General features: G+C 45.1%; 1 protein-coding gene across 1 annotated transcript in view; it reads right to left on the reverse strand.

Moving 5' to 3' along the window:
• The window catches only part of magi1b (membrane associated guanylate kinase, WW and PDZ domain containing 1b), a 266,028-nt gene that overhangs the window by 131,030 nt on the left and 114,733 nt on the right, over positions 1-20,265 (reverse strand). Inside the window, exon 2 of the mRNA XM_079510600.1 lies at positions 3,091-3,207. Coding sequence (XP_079366726.1) covers positions 3,091-3,207 — 117 coding nt within the window. The remainder of the gene's footprint in view (positions 1-3,090; positions 3,208-20,265) is intronic.

A 20,265-nucleotide genomic window follows, 5' to 3' on the forward strand; every position in this document is an offset into this window, starting at 1 on the left:
CCTTCATGCATGAGTGTCCAAGTCGCTCCTTTACACCTGACAGGGGGGAGTTTCCCTGGTTGGACGTCCCCTCTATCAGGCGCCCCAGCTGGCCAGGGGGGAGGCAGTTTAGAGACCAGGATTACTGCATGTTTTTGTGAGGGTATACCTACCCTAGGGGACACGGGGAGAACATGCAAACTCCACAAAGAAAGGCCCTTTTGCCAACTCTGCCTCGGGTATGGGCACTGATGACGCGGAGGAGAGGACACACCGCCAGCGCCCACAGCGCCCCGAGCGGGAATCGAACCCAGGACCTTCTAGCTGTGAGGCGACAGCACTACCGACTGTGCCACCGTGCCCCTTCAGTGTGTTTTTCTAAACTTTTATCCCACAATTGTTGTAATTTATTTCACCCAGTATCAATTATCTAATGTAATCCTGGGCTATACACTGCCTCTGCCAACCTGGGGAGAGCAACTCATGCTGCCTTCTATGCATGAGGAGTCCAAGCCCTTTCTTTATCTTTTCACCTGACAGGGGGAGTTTCCCCGGTTGGACATGGAAGAAACGAATTATTCCAACCGGTTCCTTTCCCCTCCATCAGGCTGGCCGGAGGGAGGCAGTTTATAGACCAGGATTACTGCATGTTTTTTTGTGAGGGTACCTACCCTAGGCTAGGGGACACGGGGAGAACATGCAAATTCCACACAGAAAGGCCCTTTTGCCAACCCCACACATGGGCACTGATGACGCGGAGGAGAGAACACGCCCCCAGCACCCACAGCGTTCCCAGGGGGAATCGAACCCAAGACCTTGTATAGCTGTGAGGCGACAGCGCTACAGACTGCACCACCGTGCCCTCCTTAAAATCCTCAGCGTTAATTAACAAATTAATTGCACTCATGAATGTACAAATGGGACCGAATGGACATGGGTTTTCAACAGGTGGTCCGTGGACCACTGGTGGTCCGTGAAGGTATTGCATTTGGTCCCAGTGACCATGCATTTAGTAATGTAGGAAAGTGAAGATTTTGTATTTTAAGTTGAGAAACAATGCAGTAAATGACATGGTGACATGATGATGTCAGTTACTGGGAAGTCTGACGTGAAGAACTTCCACAGAAAAGGGAGTTGGAATCTCAAGGGAAAAACTGTACCGGATTGCCTGGTTGAGTCACCACCATTATAAGTGCCCATAACTAATTGCATGTGTCTGCTCGCTCATACATACAGTAAGTTACAATGAACTGCAACAGTTTAATATGGAAGGTTAATCCCCCCCCCCCCCCCACACACACACACACACACACACCACGCCCACATCCCCCTCTCCCAACACAAAGTGGTCCCCAGGTTGATTCTCAGTCAGGGTGGTGGTCCCTAGGGCATTCACTTCTAGTCATTTTTACTAGTTGACTAGTTGCCTAGTTTACTAGTCGACTAGTTGTTTAACCACCTATTATGTTTTTTTTTGGGAAATAAATATTTGTGCATTTAAAAACGGTGTACATTGGTGACTATAACTATAATCTACCTGATCTTGAGGCCTACAAAATCGGGAAAAAAATAAATAAAAAATAACTTTTTTTCTTCTTATTAACTAGTACCAGCAAGGTCAACTAGGGGATTTACTAGTCGACTAGTAAACTAGTCGACTAGTAAACTAGTAAACTAGTAAACTAGTCGACTAGTCGACTAGTTGCTTAATGCCCTAGTGGTCCCTGGTTCATAATCAGTTGAAAACCCCTTTCTTAAAGGTTAGTTTTTTGCATACAGGCCAAAGCTGACAGAGCTGAAACAGAGAGTAAGTGAAGTGACAGAAGGCGGGGGGGGGGGGGGGGGGGGATTCTTGGATCAAGACATAACGCATTTAATCGCCCCGGCTATTGATCCCATTGAGGAGAGAGAGAGACTACTAGCCTATCGATTGCACTCGTTGGACTCTTCTCTCACTAATCAGACAATATTGGTAAAAGCAAATATCACGCTGATTAAACAGCCGACGAGGATGGAGGAGGTTTGTCCATAGATATTAAAAAAAAAATTATGCAACTCGAAAGTAACTAAGTACATGTACTCAAGTACTATACTTAACCCATTTAGGCCTGACCTAAAAATAAATAAAAAATCTTCTAAATCCTCCAGTTTTCTGAAATAAATATTGTCACGATTTTTCAAAAATAGCAGACCTACAAGCTCGTAGCGTGCCACTCGGTGGCGTGCTATGAGCTTGTAGATCTGCTATTTTTCAATAGCTAAATTATAACATAATGTTTAAAACACCAAAAGGGGTTCCCGCCCAAAATGGGTTAAGGACAATTGTGAGGTATATAATTTTTTTCTTTGCTGGACTATTTCCAAATTTATATATTTGTACTTCTACTCCACTACGCCTCAGAGGCAAATATTTTACTTTTACTCCACTACAATTATTTGAAAACTGTAATTACTACCAGTTACTTTGTAGGTTTTACTTTGCGTAGAGACAACGCGTCCCGACTGGATGTGCCATTTCCAAAAGACTTTTAAGATTCTGCTCATTACACATTCTGTGTAATGAGCAAGGACCAATGAGAGCAATTGGCTGATCACAGGCACGCACAGCTTAGAGTGAACCACTCTGGGTTTTAAGTGGGCGACCGCTCAGTACGTCCTGGAGAGCATGTTCTGCCCGTGTGTAAGACATCTTCATCCAATCAATACATGGATCTACAACTGGGCTCTTCCTGCAACCTGCAGGACATGCATACATATACAAGCAAATGGTCACGCTTCACGCAACCAGAGGGCCTGTTTCTTGCACGCACGACAAATGGTCTAATACTCGCAACACACGAAACCAGATGTACTATGGGATGGCTTTCATCAGTAAGTGAAGACTTTATGTTAATGCACAAAATCTGCATGTGTGTGTGTGTGTGTGTGTGTGTGTGTGTGTGTGTGTGTGTGTGTGTGTGTGTACAGTACTGTGTGTCCGACTGTCCCGTGCATAACGCTAGCACCCCACTGACCGACTGTCTACATCGCTGATGACGACGCCCCCGGGGTGTTAAGTATATCCAACAAACGAGGCTTAACGAAGAGGCCGGAGTCAGGTACGGTACTCACAAGGCACGGCGTGGCGGTAGAGGTTATCTCGGATGGTCTGCTGGAGCTCGTGGTCGGGCGACGACTTCTGGAAGCGCTGGCTCAGGTAGTGCTTCAGGTCCTTGTTCAGCTTGTTTCCTGTCAGAGAGGGAGGGACACAGACGGGTAAATGGTAAATGGTGCATTTATATAGCGCCAATATCGGTAGAGGGCACATTGGAGTAACTAAAAGTATTTTTTTTCCCCGTGGAAACAAAATCCCTTTTTGGCCAAAAAGTACCGTGTGGTGGGGGGCTCAGAGTGCGTCCACTAAGGAAAGTAGGCTTTCTATTGACACAACCCGTCTTTGTATTGGTGAGTAGGTCAAACGTTTGTGAGATTTCCACTAAAGAGGAGAGGCTGGTCTGATTTCGATTTGAGATTTAAAACCAAAAGTCCTATAGCCTTATAATGCAGGGCAGAATCGTAGAAGCAGTAGAAGGCTATGGACCAGAGCTAGATAAGAGCTGACATAAATAATACCCATTGACATAAAAGGACCTATAACATAAAAATATTTTTTGGGGTTTTTGTGTGTGTGTTTTTTGGGCTCCCATATGTATTTTCTATCCCCACAAAGACGCATTTTTTAACAATCAGCCTTTCTCATCCTATAGGGGATTTTATGTAAATTGTATGTAAAAACAGTTTGTCTGATTTGGTCGTACGGCTGGCGTCAGCCAATCATTTGAATCACTTGACACACAAATATTGTCTTGTGGGGCCTCCCTCCCTAGTCCCTGGCACAACATATTACTTCAGAATACATACCACCACTCTATGAAGTGAGGAAACAAATAATTCAACCGATGCTACAGTAGAGCAAAGTTGCAAAGTGATGCGCTGCTAGAGCTGTGTCGTTAACAGTGAGATGCACACCTGCTATTGTCACTCAGAGGGGTGCCTGGCTCTACCCTGGATTCTCTCTGTCACACTCTCTCTCTCTCTCTGTCACACTCTCTCTCTCTCTCTCCCTGTCAAAGCAAGGCTGGCCAAACCCTGGACAGGCAGCAAACAGTGGCTGGCGAGCAGTACAGATCTGCCCCCTCCCACTGTTAGGCCATCTGGTCGCCAGACACATATTAGGCTACCGAGGAGCATCAAGTCTTTAAAAGTGTCTTTCTTTTGTGTGTGTATGCGCGCGCGTGTGTGTGTGCACGCGCGCACCACACACACACACACACACACACACACACACACACACACACACACACACACACACACACACACACACACACACACACACACACACACACACACACACACACACACACACACACACACACACACACACACACACACACACACACACACACACACACACACACACACACACACACACACACACACACACACACAGCTGTACTTGTTGAGGACCAAAATAGAAAAATACACGACGCCAGGACCATATTCCTGGTCCTCACAAGATACATGGTTTTATGATTAAGACATTTAGGGTTTAATAGCTATAGATGGAGTAATGCTTCATTTATGCTTCATCAGCGTCAGTGTCATGCACTTAAATAAGTGCAAAATCACCATCCAAAAAATGCCAATGTCCTCTCGTGTGTAGAAATACAAACATGTGCGTGTGTGTGTGTGTGTGTGTGTGTGTGTGTGTGTGTTTGCATAGACATGTGACGACACCACAGTCACGTGCACAACACAAAAACAAACAATAGAAATCACGTGTGTGAGCGTACGTACGTGTGTGTGTGTTTGCATAGACATGTGACGACACCACAGTGGGTGCACGTGCACAACACAAAAACAAACAATAGAAATCATACCAGACACCAGTCATCATGGTGAGTGTGCTGTCTGTGGTAATCATAATCGTATAAAAATCACGTCCTGTCGATATATATATACAAACACAAACTGACACCTCTGTTTATGGAATGTGTCAACGCCCTCAATACACATCACGATAGTTCATTAATAACAACCAACAAACCCCTTTGTATTTTTTCTCCACATGCATACTGTAATTCCCGTTCATTAATTAGCATTGTGTGCAATCCTCTGTCTCGATATCCAGTCTTTGACTGGTTTCTTGGACAAACAACCAGACCAGCGCATAAAAGAAACCCTGGAATCTGTTGCCATGGTAACTGTGTGTGTGTGCGCGTGTGTGTGTGTGTGTGTGTGTGTGTGTGTGTGTGTGTGTGTGTGTGTGTGTGCGTGCGCGTTCACTTGATGTGCTGAGATTCTTGTAAATAAAAGGAGCAGGGGGTTTAATATGATGATTGAGATTGTTAGCGACAAGCCGTATACATTGAATAGCAGAGTATACATTGAATCATCCAATAAAACCCCACCACACAGGTGAGGCCGGAAACATGGGCAACGTTACAGGTCCACTGTTATGGTTTACCAGAGGTTCTCAACCCGGGGGTCCAGACCCCCCAGAGGAGAGTACAGTTACAATTTAAGGACTTTTTAATACCTTAACAGCTTCCCTCCCAATAGCGAGTTACACAAGTTAAGTTTTCATTGTTTAAATTTGCGTTTTTAAGACGTTTTAAGACTTTCCGTCGGACAGAGTGGAATAGGTGACGTGTTTTGACAAAAACATCCGTCAAAAACATCCGTCGCACTGGCTTGCAAAGGGTTCTGGGAAATTGTTGTGATCGCCACTTTGGAATATTTCAACACTACGACAAGCGATTACGCCATTTTAAAGCAACCATCATGCCGGCGCTGTGGCTCTTCAAAGGTTAGTGAAAACTAGGCAGGGAGATCTGGATCACGATTATTTAATCCACGCAGTCAAGAGAATGCAGACTCCGAGAGGAGTTATGCTCAAACAATTCCTATGCATCGGTGTGTGTGTGTGTGTGTGAGAGAGAACACGGTTCAGCACAGGTTCAACCGCCAGCGGCGCTGCGTGCCTCGGGCACGGCCCGGTGCTCGCAGTGGGAGGTTGACGGCACAGGCAAGCACACACCGTCTGATGGGGATTGGGGAATTGGCAAGGACTAAATGGGGAGCTAAATTGGCATAATAATAAAAACAATAATAATAATCATTATTATTATTATTATTCACACACCGTCGCTCATGTCGTTGCTGTCGGGCAGAAACCTCTCATATAGGTACATATATTTTACAATTCTGTGGGGTTTTTTTGCCGACACATTTTGAGCTTGTAGATCTGCTATTTTACAAGGGGCCAACCCCTTACTGCTACAGTATTCTAGTGTGACAATCTATGGGTCTATGGCAGCGGTCCTCAAACTTTATTGGCCGTGCACCCCCCTTTACCTCCTGACCTAGCTGACGCACCACCTTCGTTGTATTTGGCCGAAAATTATACATTTATTTATATGATTATGGCAAATAATCACAGAATGTCACTGTACTGAGAGACATGCAGCTCCTGTATACTTTATACTCCCACATCTCCTTACAACAGTGGTTTGCCGGATTTTGCCGTTTGTGCCGCTAAATGACAGCATATTAGCCATTACCCTTTTCATGTCACGCACGTCGCACCCCCTAGAAGGCGTTTGCGCACCACACGGGGTGCACGCACCACAGTTTGGGAACCCCTGGTCTATGGGATATTACCACAACTGAGTCGTAACCCCTATCGCCCCTCGGAATGCTAAATACAGTATGATCAGTCACCTCGGCTGGGTCAGGTCTTTGTTATTATTATTATAAACAGCACCATGACCTTCAATATTGACGTGTGAAAACACAATGCTGGCGCTACGTAGCTCATTTTAGTTGGTACGTTTAAATTTCACTTCTCACAGTGGTAGAAGGGCTGTCGAAATATGAAGCTGTCTAACCACATATGGTCGCTATGGTGACAGAATGTATAAGCCTAACGAGGGTGGGTGTGAGGGGGGGGGGGGGGGGGGGGGGGCTTGCTCAAACTCTCGCTCTGGACAAAGTGGCTTTGAAGGGAATGAAGTTTTCCAGGACAGCAGCCTCATACAAGATGTTTATTTTTTATTTGTATTGCGTCATTCCTTGGCCCCTGTTGAATCCTGAAAAGGAACAGTTCTGGACATGAGATTTCCACCCGACAGACGATATACACAGCTTCAAAGTCTGTTTAAGAATTCCTCTTGAGCCTTGAATTATGTCACCATACTGCAATAGATATTACGACAAATGTAAAAACAGGAAAATTCAAAAGGTATTCACGCACACACAAACACAGCTGAAATAAAAAAAAGAAAAAGAAAACAAAACAAACAGCATTCATAAACCAACAAGTTCCATAAGCAACTTTGACTAAAGTTCCCATCTCACCGCCCAAAGCCTGTCCCAGGAGGAAAGGGCAGCTCTCTCCCATTTCAGAGCCATTATTACCTGGTTTTACTCCTCCTCGCAACAGGTGGCGAGCTCAGCCAAGTGAGCCAACACAATTACGGGCCAATAGGGAGGTTATCACTGCCACATGTGCATATGGTTCTGCATACCAATTACCAGAGTTAACGAGCAGCCATTGAGACACAAACCTTATGTACCTGCCTCGTACGCTGACCTGGTGTTGGGCAGCTGGCTGTGTGCGGTCTGTCAGTACCATAATTCAGTGGTTCTCAGACTTTTTCCGTGTCAAGGTCAAGGACACTCAAATTAATTTGTATTTGACTGCATGCAAACGTCCTACTGAAGAGTTTGTGCCAGGTTTTTCAGACACCAATCCGATTGGCCATGATTAGCTTTCAAATTTGCAGGAGGTTTTTCCCAAAATGTCACAAATCGTGAAAGCAGCATCCGCTTGCTGTGAAACTTCGCACGCACACTCCCAGTAGGCCAAGGAAGAACCACCCCCCAAATGTTTCTACTTGGTGCCACTATAACATATATAGCCTGCCTCACATCTTCAGAATGTCAATTTGATGCAAATGAATCCATGAACAAAACAAAATTTTAAAACAATGAGTCGACCTTGAAATGTACCTACTTTTTGTCAATCATACCGACAATTTACAAATATCAAAAAATAGCCTTGATATGCAGATCAAGGCTACTGATGCGATCATATCGCATCCATAGCGTTAATGTGATTTAAACAAAGCTAAATAAAATAAAACATGTGGGCCCACAGGTTGAGAACCACTGGTTTAAGCAAGCGTACCCGCGATGGCACCCGCCACCTGCTGCCCGCTGCCAGTATTACATCCGTCTTGATCCAGATATATAGATTCACCCGCCACCTGCTGCCCGGTGCCAGTATTACATCCGTCTTGATCCAGCGATATAGATTCACCCGCCACCTGCTGCCCGGTGCCAGTATTACATCCGTCTTGATCCAGCTATATAGATTCACCCGCCACCTGCTGCCCGGTGCCAGTATTACATCCGTCTTGATCCAGCTATATAGATTCACCCGCCACCTGCTGCCCGGTGCCAGTATTACATCCGTCTTGATCCAGCTAAATAGATTCCGTCGTCGCACCCCTCAACCCTTGTCTCTTTCTCTCTTCATCTTGACGGAGCGACGATGCTTTAACCCATTTAGACCTGGGAACGATGCTACAAATGTCTTCTAAAGTTTTATGAAAAACCTATGTTTCTGTATCAGTGGTTCTCCAACCATTCCATGTCAAGAACCCCTAGAATTATATGTATTTGGCCGGTGACCCCCATCTGAAAATATGTAGTTCCAAGGACCCCCCAGAAGCAAAGATTTGAGTGAATAACGTTCGCTCTGAAAGAATATATATTCAAAGATTTGCACCACATTTTCAAGACTTTTCAAAAATAGAAGACCTACAAGCTCATAGCGCGGCACCGAGTGCCGTGCTACTTTAGCTATTTTTTCAACAGCTAACGTATAACATAATGCTTAAAACACCAAAAGGGGTTCCCGCCCAGAAAGGGTTAACCCATTTTGGGCGGGAACCCCTTTTGGTGTTAGCATTATGTTATGCTTTAGCTATTGAAAAATAGCAGATCTACAAGCTCATAGCGTGCCACAGAGTGGCGCGCTACGAGCTTGTAGGTCTGCTATTTTTGAAAAATCGAAGAACGACTGACATAGAAACATAGCTTTTTCAGAAAACTGTCAGGATGTAGAAGACATTTTTAGAATCTGGTCTCAGGTCAAAATGGGTTAAAGAAAATGAGCGGGCATCATTCACGAGGCAGGACATGGTGAATGACAGCGGCGTGAAGGATTGCCTGATTGATAAACGAGGGGAAGGCAATCACTTAAAGGGACACGTCGATTAACCAGAGAGGGCCATCCATCCATCCTCCGCTCCAGTGTGTCCTCCGCCCGTTGCAATCGCTAAGTGCTGACCTGCAGCGCGATACGACCGGCCCGCTGATCTCCCAGAGCCTTGTGTCAATAACACACAACCCCTCCTGTACTCATTAGCGGGAGTATCCCAAAGGTTTTTTGTTTTGGGTCTGCTGAGACGTGCACTAATATGTCATGGCGGGGTCGGGCCGGGACATACACGGCGGTATAGGGGCCGCCGAACACATGGTATATTAGGGGGCGTCGCCATGCCGCATTGTGGTGCGGCTGTGGCTCAGGAGGTAGAGCAGGTCGTCCAATGATCCCTGGATCGGCGGTTCAAATCCCGGCTCCTCCTGTCCACATGTCAAAGTGTTCTTGGGCAAGACACTAAACCCTACATTGCCTCCAATGAGTTGGTCGTGTGAGCTTGCCACCATTGGTGTGTGAATGTGGGGACGCTGGCGTCGACTGTTCGCCGCTTCACCTACCAATGTATGAATGAATGAACCATTGTAAAGCGCTTTGAGCACTTGGAAAAGCGCTATAAAAAAATAAATAAAAAAATGCAATTAATTATTTTTGTCAAAATTCTATTTTTGCCACGGACATGCAAATGAGCGGAAAATAACATTACCAGAAACGCATAAAGAGCCAGCCCTAATATACTGTATAGTGCAGTGTGTTCATGCAACCTTTCGGTTTTCCTTGTACGGTGGGATTGGAACTCTGAGACTGGTCCATTTGGTTCTATTGGTACACTCTGCAGTCAGGCCCCTTTTCCACCACAAGAACTGTGGTTCTAGAACTGGTTCCGTTCTAGATTCTTGGAACCATGTGGTGCTTTCACTGAACCGGCGGCCATTTTCTGGGTTCCAGACGTTCCGACCCAACTTTCAAGGTTCTGAACCAATTCCTTTTCAGTGTAAACACTAGTCTGAACTGGTTCAATATTAGTCTGGGGGAAAAAAAGAGCCGAACTGGTTCAACCCAGATGGAAAAGAGGCCTTATGGGGGTACTTTAAGTCTAAAAAGTCTGTACCATACATAGTGTCATAGTAACTCAGGGTCACATACATTCTGAAGAACAACTGGAGACTGACAACCAGTAATTAGGTCTTATGGTCGAAATAAGAACATTATAAAAGTTATGTAAAAACAAAATCTGACATTTGCCACCTACGAGGCCAAGTCTTTGCCATGGACAAATTTGATTGCGAACGGACATACCCTGGAGTAGAATAAAGCAAAATAAAGTCTCATAAATGAAACCATTTGTCAGGGCCAACCGGCCAAGAAGTCGTAAATTTGTGATTTGTGAAAACAGCATGGAGGGAAATTCCCCAAGACCACACAAGTGCTCAGTTTCCTAAAACGATTGGCACAATAATGTAAAAATGATGACGTTTTAGGCATTAACCTTCTAACACGTACTGTATGTTCTTGCTGTTCTACATTACAGCCAGGCAGTGAGTTGAAGAAATCACCAGATGGAGGCTTTAACCTTTGCTTTTATGACATTTCTGAGACCATTCATGTTTTATGGAAGATCATTCTGAACATGTATTCTATTGCTAGTGTTGTTGACCAATTCAAATACTATTCCATCTTAAAATAACCAATAGCTGAAAAAATCTGATCTACAAGCTTGAAACAATTTAGGCATTTAGCAGACGCACTTAATCCAGAGTGACTTACATTAAGCAAGAACAAAAAGCATGGCAATACATTACATACATAAAAAGTAGTTATCATTCATGATTCATATGTAAGCTAAGAACGTAACAGTGGAATATCAATATAATGGAACTATGCAGTATACTTTATAGTGCTATGTCTACATAAAAAGCTATCTAAGTCTACATAAAAATGTCGGGGCTAGGGCGAGTGCTACGGGCCATGATGGAGTCTGAAGAGGTGGGTTTTCAGACTACGGCGGAAGATTTGGAGTGAGGCTGCAGTTTCTGATTGTAATGGAAAGTGCATTGCATAGTTTTGGAGCCAGAAGGGAGAAGAGTTTGGGACGTGAAACAACATCGCTGGGCGACTAAAATGATTTAGATTGCATGTTATGCTGACAGTTGCCAGGTCACAAAAGAAGAAGCATTACTTTTGACAGTGCAGAAACATAATTGCCTTCCTTGATGAGCATCAACGACCATCATCACCTGGGCACAGTCACAAACACAGACACACAGCTCCCCTCTACAGTGCTCTACTACTGAAAGTGACTATTATTTCTCTCCAAAAGCACTTGAATGTGATGGAATATGACTAAAGCTCACATTTCACATCACACACTAGCCCCCCTAAAAAATAAAAATAAAACGCGAAGTGAAAATCGTTTTTTTTTATTTCAATTTGAATTGAAATTCGAATTGATTCATATCGTCGGGATTAATATCGATATACGATATATCGTTACATGCCTAGTTGAGACTGATCATAGGTTCTTGGTTTACAGTACCTATGATGATCCTAGATCACTATTTCTACGCATTTTATGCGTTACCTCGTGTTTATCTTGCTTACTGGAAGTCACTCTGGATTAAGAGCGTGTGCGCATTATGCCTAAATTGTAAATTGTTGTCACAAACTCTTGTTAATACTTTTAATCGGTGCAATATTTATAAAACCCACAGACTTAAACATTTGGATTAAAAAAAAAGAGAATGTCAATAAATAACGAACATGGTCGATCTACAAGCTCACAATGCGTCACTGTCTCACATCACGACACGTTGTGGTTGTGACCTTGTAGACCGGCTGTTTTCCCCTATACTTTTGTGCAACACTTTTACGATGAAGTATAGAGAATTAATTGGAAGACATAAAACAACATAAAAAGTTGAAATATGGAGATACAAGGTTACTGGCCGAAAGCGACGGCATTGTGAATACTGAAGTAGCAGTGCTGACCGCCTGCCTGGACCCTGAACTGCATCACAACTATAAGCCATTTAGGCCTGACGTCAAAAAAAAAACAAAAAAACAAAAAGTCTTCTGAAAGAATATATATTCAAAGATTTGTGCCGTACCGCATTTTCGCGATTTTTCAAAAATAGCAGACCTACAAGCTTGTAGATCTGCTATTTTTCAATAGCTAAAGTATAACATAATGCTTAGTTAAAACACTTTGTTGCGGCACTACTCAACAAGCTGGACACCACCCGAAGGGCCAGATGGACTGAAACCGTTGAATCAATTGATTTCACCCACTCCAGCCGTAAGGCATGGCAGATTATCAACCAGCTCACTGGCAGGAAATCAACACCCCCCAAGTGTCCTGTTACAGCAGACGCCATTGCAGCCCAGCTCCTGAAGAACAGCCAATTCCAAGGTGCAGATAAGAACTTTGCCCGCCTCACACTGCGCGAGGTATCTGCCCTCTCTAGGGCACCAAGTGTTGATGCTGACACATCCGGAGCCTTTACAACAGCTGAGTTTAGAGCGGCCATCGTCAACCTCAAACAAGGCAAGTCCCCGGGGCAGGATAACATCCATCCAGAGTTCATGATCCATCAGAGCGAGACAACATCTACCTGGCTCTGCTCCTTTTTCTCGTCTTGCTTCCAGAAGTCCAAGCTGCCGAAGACCTGGCGCCGTGCTGCTGTTATCGCCCTGCTGAAACCAGGCAAAAGTGCGGAAGACCCCAAGGCCTACAGACCCATTTCGCTGCTCTGCGTGCCATTTAAAGTACTAGAGAGGCTGATCCTCAGTCGCATAGAGCCAGTAGTAGACCCACAGCTCCCCAGGGAGCAGGCTGGTTTCCGACGGGGCAGGTCAACGGTGGACCAGGTGACTCTACTCACCCAGGACATTGAGGACAGCTTTCAGGCCAATGAGAAAGCTGGAGTAGTGTTGCTTGATTTAACGGCCGCATATGACACTGTCTGGCTCCGTGGACTTCACCTGAAGCTGCTAAGGACAATTCCAGACCGGCATATGGTGAAGTTCATAATGGAGATGCTGTCCAACCGCAGCTTCATCCTCAGGACCAGCGACGGCAAGAGAAGCAGATTGAGGAGATTGAGAAATGGGGTGCCACAGGGGGCTGTCCTCTCACCACTGCTATTTAACATCTACATCCATGACATTCCGGAGACAAAATCCAGGCAATATGGTTACGCTGATGACCTAGCAATCATGCTGCGTCAACCAACATGGTCAGCAGTGGAAGACGGTCTTAACCTGGACATGAGCACCTTGGCCGACTACTTGCGCAAGTGGCGTCTGCAGCTCAGCACCGGGAAGACAGTGTCTGCCGCATACCATCTGTGCAACAGAGAGGCAAAGAGGGAACTGTCGGTGTCTGTTGACAACAAGCGCCTAGAGCACCAACTAGCCCCCAAGTACCTCGGGGTTCGGCTGGACAGGACACTGTCTTACAAAGAACACCTGCAGGAAGTAAGAGCCAAAGTAACATCAAGGGTCTCGCTTATCCGCCGCCTCGCTGGCACAACTTGGGGAGCCTCCGCCAGGACACTACGGATTTCCACACAAGCCCTGGTGTTCTCTGCTGCAGAGTACTGTGCTCCAGTCTGGAGTAGAAGCCCACACGTAAGGAAGGTTGACCCTGTCATCAACAATGCCCTTCGGATCGTGACTGGCTGCCTGAAGCCGACCCCTGTGCACTACCTGCCAGTCCTAGCAGGAATTGCCCCCGCCGGCCTTCGACGAGAGGCTGCAACCCTCGCTCTTGCAAGGAAAGCCAAGGAAAATGACTGGCATATCCTGCATGAGATAACAACAAAGGCAGCGCCCCCAAACAGACTAAAGTCCCGCCACCCCTATAACAGGAGAGCACAAGACATGCTTGGTTCCATCCCTGAGGACCTGTCGACAAGGGCATGGCTGGCAACCACCTGGAAGCGGGAATGGGCGTCGGCCGAGCCCACACGGCTGCACTACTACACACAAGACCCGGGAGACGGAGTCGAAGGAGAATACCTACCACGCCGACACTGGACCCTGTTAAACCGCCTCCGTACTGGGGTCGGACGCTTCGGATCGTCTATGAAGGAGTGGGGCCTGGCAGACAGCGCAGCATGTGAGTGTGGCGAGCCTGAGCAGACTGCCGACCACATAATTGCCACCTGTCCTCTGTACAGACCTCCTTCAGAGGCTGGCCTCTTCCATGTGGGACCAGAGACGATGGCGTGGCTTTCTGACACTGAGCTGGACATATGACGAAGATACACGAAAGAAGAAAGAAGAAGTTAAAACACCAAAAGGGGTTCCCGTTCAGAATGGGATAATCAGCTGCTGATAGGAAGACATCAATATGTATGAATGTAAAAAGAGGCTTCTTTTTTCTGTCGTTTGAAATACAGCATAATAGAGCCCCCAAAAAAAAAACATTTTTTAAATGACAATGAAAGGGCAACTTCACCTATTTTTAACCTGAATCCAGGATTGTTCTGTGTTGAAGAGGAGGACATGCGTTCTAGCTCTCACAGGCTTTGGGATATCTCGGCCAATCTATGTAATGTGGTGCGTTTCGGACTAGGAGAGATGTCCTCTTCACATTAGGAGAGTATTCTTGATATAAATCTAGCTAAGTTGCCATTTAAAACACAGGCAGTAACTACACAAAGAATTAAACTGGTAAAAAAGGCTTTAGTGATTCAATTGACAGGTATATTAAGTGATATTGCACTAATTGTATATTACTAGACCAGTGCCTGGCTGTAGGGCACAGAGTCGGTAACGATGAAAGTGTCGAATTTGAAGTGGGGCGAACGGTTCTGGAGTTACATGGATTACAGATGTACACACATATACGTATACAGAGACTTGGGTGCATTTTAAAGATAGATATCTCTTTATGAGGTCATTTCATTTATCCCCCAAGTCATTAAGGCTTATTATGACCTTTGAGACAAATAAATTAGACAGTTGTCCAAAAACGTAGCTACTGCACTATGACTTTGTAGGGCAGCGTAGGCCTCCAACGTCTGATGACTTAAATGATGTAAGCTGACTAAGCTCTGCCAACTAACGAGCTGCCGCTGTTCTGCCAACAATCTGTCACCTATCGTCTCAAACATTAAGGTCAGGAAGGACTCCTCTCTTCTTAAGCCTTCAAAGCAGCTAACCTCTAGTCCCCCACAAGCCACTCCCGGGTACACTAACACCATTAGCCTACTAGTAGTTTGTTATTTGGTACCGCACACACCCCGAATGACAGCGCGTGTACAAACAAATGGACATTGAGCTAATCCTGGCAAACAAGAGCAGGCCATGTTTTCTTTGGGCTGGTATAAAGGCTGGTTTTTGGAGTTTTAGTTTACCCCTGGATTGAGCTGGAATAGCTTGTATGGAAATAAAGGCATAAAGGTTGCTTTGACCTCTTTCTTAAAGAACAGTTATCCAACATGCTCAAAATAATATCACATGGCCCCTTTAGCCACTTTCAAGTAACCCTAGCGTCCCAGTTTTTAGCATATTTCAGATGATGAGAATGGACTCCTATTTAAGTGTGGTTTGAGAGTGAGACTCAAACCACATTTAAAAATCAGTCCATTCTCAACTCTATAGACTCAAACCACATGAGCGACTCCATGTGTCTGTCTGTCTCCACGGTGAAGTGTGGGACCGATGAACCTACGATGAGCTGGTTTCAATTTGGCTCGCGGTTAAAAGGTAAGAGTTGGACAGGCAACAGTCAGGAGAGGATGGATGGATGGCTCGGGTAGACAACAGCTGGCCCTAGTGACCACCCAGCCACCAGCCCGCCCGCCCACCCAAATCCTTCCTCAAACACATCATTAGAGAAGACATACAGCACCCCACCCAAACGCGGCCCACCTGCCACGGATTTCCGTAAACCCACTGAAACAAGCTGGAATTTAGAAAGGAGACACGCACACTGCGGCGTAGAGGTACGTCTATGTACACACACCGGAGCGCTTAGAGTAAAGAGAGAGAGGGAGGGAGGGAGGGAGGGGGAGATACAACATCCGAGCAAGCCAGGCAAAACACGAGGGTTTTTTTTTTTCTTAGACAAAAGCCAAAATGTGAAAAGCTGCAGTACTTTCCTAGCCAGACATCACATCTCCCGTTGATTCCAGTCAGCAGCCCTCCGAGCTCCTGATCTGCCAGTCAGGGCCCCTGCTCAGACATGCAGAGCCCGACATGGCACCAGACAAACACTCTGCTGGCAGCAAAGTCCACGTCTGCATTCACAGCATGGAAATAACAAGAGCCGCTGAAACTCGATCCTTGAGCCTTTGCTCACTGGGCCGAGTCGGCGGGGACGAGAAGAGATTTGACCGATTTCTACTGATTTGCACATTTTTCAGCGGGTTTGCGGGTTGTATAAGCCCCCTTTCATGATGTTGGAGACAAACAATGTGTCATACTCAATGTTGTCAATACATGCATCTGGCTCTCAGAACCTAAAAACCTAAAGCTAATTTAAAGCTGGTTTTGTTTGGGTTATACTTTCCACATTCTGGGAATGCATTGCAGTTACTGGAGGGATTTCACCCTCTTTACTGTAGTTCAGTGTTTCTCAAACGTTTTTTCCTTCTACACCAAACCCATTCTGACCTGAGATCAGATTCATTTTCACGACTTTTCAAAAATAGCAGACCTACAAGCTCGTAGCGCGCCACTCGGTGGCGCGCTATGAGCTTGTAGATCTGCTATTTTTCAATAGCTAAAGTAGAACAGAATGCTTAAAACACCAAAAGGGGTTCCCGTTCAGATTGGCTTAACCCATTTTGACCTGAGATCAGATTCTGAAAATGTCTTCTACATCCTGACAGTTTTCTGAAAAAGCTATGTCTCTATGTCAGTCGTTCTTCGATTTTTCAAAAATAGCAGACCTACAAGCTCGTAGCGCGCCACCGAGTGGCGCGCTATGAGCTTGTAGGTCTGCTATTTTTGAGTGGTGCAAACCACTCCAACAACCAGCTTTTTGAGTGGTGCAAACCACTCCAACAACCAGCTTCGTCTGTACCCGTGTACCCGTGTATATGTACCCGTGTACCTGTACGTGGTACCACGCACAGGTGAGCATGGTTGCTATGGTTAGTGTGTGACGTCACTGCACCACTCAGTTCACACGGGTGCGATTTTTCAATAGCTAAAGCATAACATAATGCTAACACCAAAAGGGGTTCCCGCCCAAAATGGGTGAATAGCAAATCTACAAGCTCACTTCTTGGGGGTGAGCACAGTGCTTTGAAAAGTTCAGAATACTTGTTTTTTTTTTTTTTTAGAATTGTGCATGAGTAACTGCTAACTCCTTTTCATCAGCTGACCAATCAGAATACATTTGGTCTTGAGATTGCTGGCAGAAACAGCACCTTGCTTAGCCTGAAGCAAGCTTTAAAAAGAGCTTCATCCGTTGCTCTACCCAGGTGACTATCTGCCTGCCCCTGTACTTCATCCGTTGCTCTACCCAGGTGACTATCTGCCTGCCCCTGTACTTCATCCGTTGCTCTACCCAGGTGACTATCTGCCTGCCCCTGTACTTCATCCGTTGCTCTACCCAGGTGACTATCTGCCTGCCCCTGTATTTATTTATTTTTCAGTCAATGTTTTTCTAAAGGGAGGCGAGATGGGACTTCTACGGTAATACGCCTCTGGTTGCTGCAATCTTTGACCAAAACACAAAGCAATAATGAACAGCCTGACAAAGCGGAGGCATAGTATATAGTTAGTAATTATGCTGGGGTGTGCCAGTCTGGTTTAGCCTTGGCCAAGTCAGATTTGGCATCGTCACTTCATTTGGCCAAGCATTGAATCACTGTTGAATACAGTCTGGCACCCTTTGGTCACAAACTATTTATCTCTCTCCAATTGTCTTTTCATCCTCATGAGACACATACCCAGCCAGAAGCCATGATTAGAACTACGCTTTTGTTTTGTTTTTTTAAGGTTCTCTAAAGTGGGATAGAGTCCAGTTGACAGCTTTTTTGACATCACTGCCACTAGAGGGCGCTATCCCCTCTTGGTCAAGGCATTTTTGTCTCCACCAGGCCGAAGGCATGGGGAGAGAGTATGTTTTGCACTCCGTCCGTGTGTGTGTGTATGTGTCCGTGTGTGTGTCCTTCCGTCCGTCTGTTACCAGCTAATCTCCGGCACCGTTGGCCCGATCCATGCCAAACTATGCACACACACTCCCTGGATGCCAACGATGAACCTCTGCCCCACATTTTCCAGAACGGCCTGTTATAGCGCCACCAGGAGGCCGACTTTTGTAAAACACATTTTTGGATATTACTCCTCCATATTTTGTCTAAAAATCCCGCAAATCGTTACACAGTATCTCTATAGTCATGTGATCAAGGCAGATCAGTCCGATATTGCATATTCCATCCTGATTGGCTAACAGTGACTTTCAAAATTTGCAGTATTGGCCCGATTTGAACAAAAAGCCTCAAATCATGAACGCAGCGTGCAATTTACGTGAAATCTTTCACAGACGTTCCTACTAGGCTGAGGAATATATCCCAACTTTTCACATTGGCCTGTTATAGCGCCACCAACAGGTGGATTTTTGCAAAACACATTTTTGGAACAAAATGCCTCAAATCATCCAATTGCCATCCAAGTCGTAAGAAGAAATTGTACCCTTTTCACATTGGCCTATTATAGCGCCACCAGGAGGCCACAACCTGACCTGCCCTGGTGGAGACCTGTGCCCCGAGGGGCACTTTTTCTAGTTTTAATTGGAATTCCCATAGGGGGATCTTAGATTGCGTGATATAAGAACTGTGTTAAAAATTATACAAGCCACCCCGGGCGATTTTACTCGTATATGAAGCACCAACTGAAAAACAGAAAAAGTACTAATTTATATTCCCTTTTTTTAACTCAATATCATAAAACGACACACTAGTGTAGTTTGTTTATTTCTTGGAACACAGTTCTTATCTAGGATTCCACCATGGCATAGCAGCGTGACCCACGGGTAGTGGAACTGACATCAGGTCTTCTTCAGTACTAATCATCTCAACTCAGCTCTTAAAGGAGCAATCTATCAACAGCTCTAGTTAATCAGATAATCAGGGGCTAATCACTACTCAGTCGATGAGCAGCAGATCTAATGGTTAGTGGGATGGGAATAGCAGTCAAAGCGATGGTTCATGTGATCCCATGATTAGAGCACAGATTGATACGCAGCCTGTTAAGATATAGTGACCCAAGGTTGTCCTGGTAATGAAGACCACCTCATTAGTGGGGTCTGTAGGTGTGGATTCTAAATATAATAATGCATTCCATTGTTGTCTGATGGATTGGTATGTTAGACATTAGGCAGAGTAGGTGTGGATTCCCCCATTAGAACCTGGAAAGCATCTGTGTAATGTATTTATATTTGCGTGTTTTAAATTTGTTAACACCTCGGCCAAATACTGATTTAGAAGGCCATTTGTACAATATCTGCCTCCGGTCTTAATTAAAGCATTGCACTGTTATATGATAAGAAAGCTAACATCTACACTGACACACATGCTTTCCCAGTTTTAAGGGAAATTGAGTCCATATTTTCATGACAAGCAACTCGGCGGTCGGTGCAGTGGCTGTTCAAAGGTAACTTAAAACATAGGCAGTGAAGCTTGAAACACGATCGTTTAATCCCAGCAATAAAACTGTTAAGTTAATGGGTTGAAAAAATAACAAAGATCGACAAGCTTACATGTCTGTGAGCTTGTAAATCTGCTATTTTTTTGCTACTTTTGTGAGACACTATAGTGTATGAAAAGGTATGGCATTCATTCATGAAATAAATAAAACATAAAAGTTGAAATATGGACATACTACAAGGTTTCCGATTAGAAGCAACAGTGTCAGTTCAAGTTACTTGGTGCCATATGAGCATGCAGTCCAGGTGGCCGGTTCAACATGTGTATTTATTCATTCACAAATCAAAGTGAAGTTGTAAGATATGCAAGGAAGAAAGGTAGGTTAAAGGAAGTACAGTTCTACTTCAAGTA

Source organism: Electrona antarctica, assembly GCF_951216825.1.
Source record: "Electrona antarctica genome assembly, chromosome: 9".
In the NCBI taxonomy this organism is placed as follows: domain Eukaryota; kingdom Metazoa; phylum Chordata; class Actinopteri; order Myctophiformes; family Myctophidae; genus Electrona; species Electrona antarctica.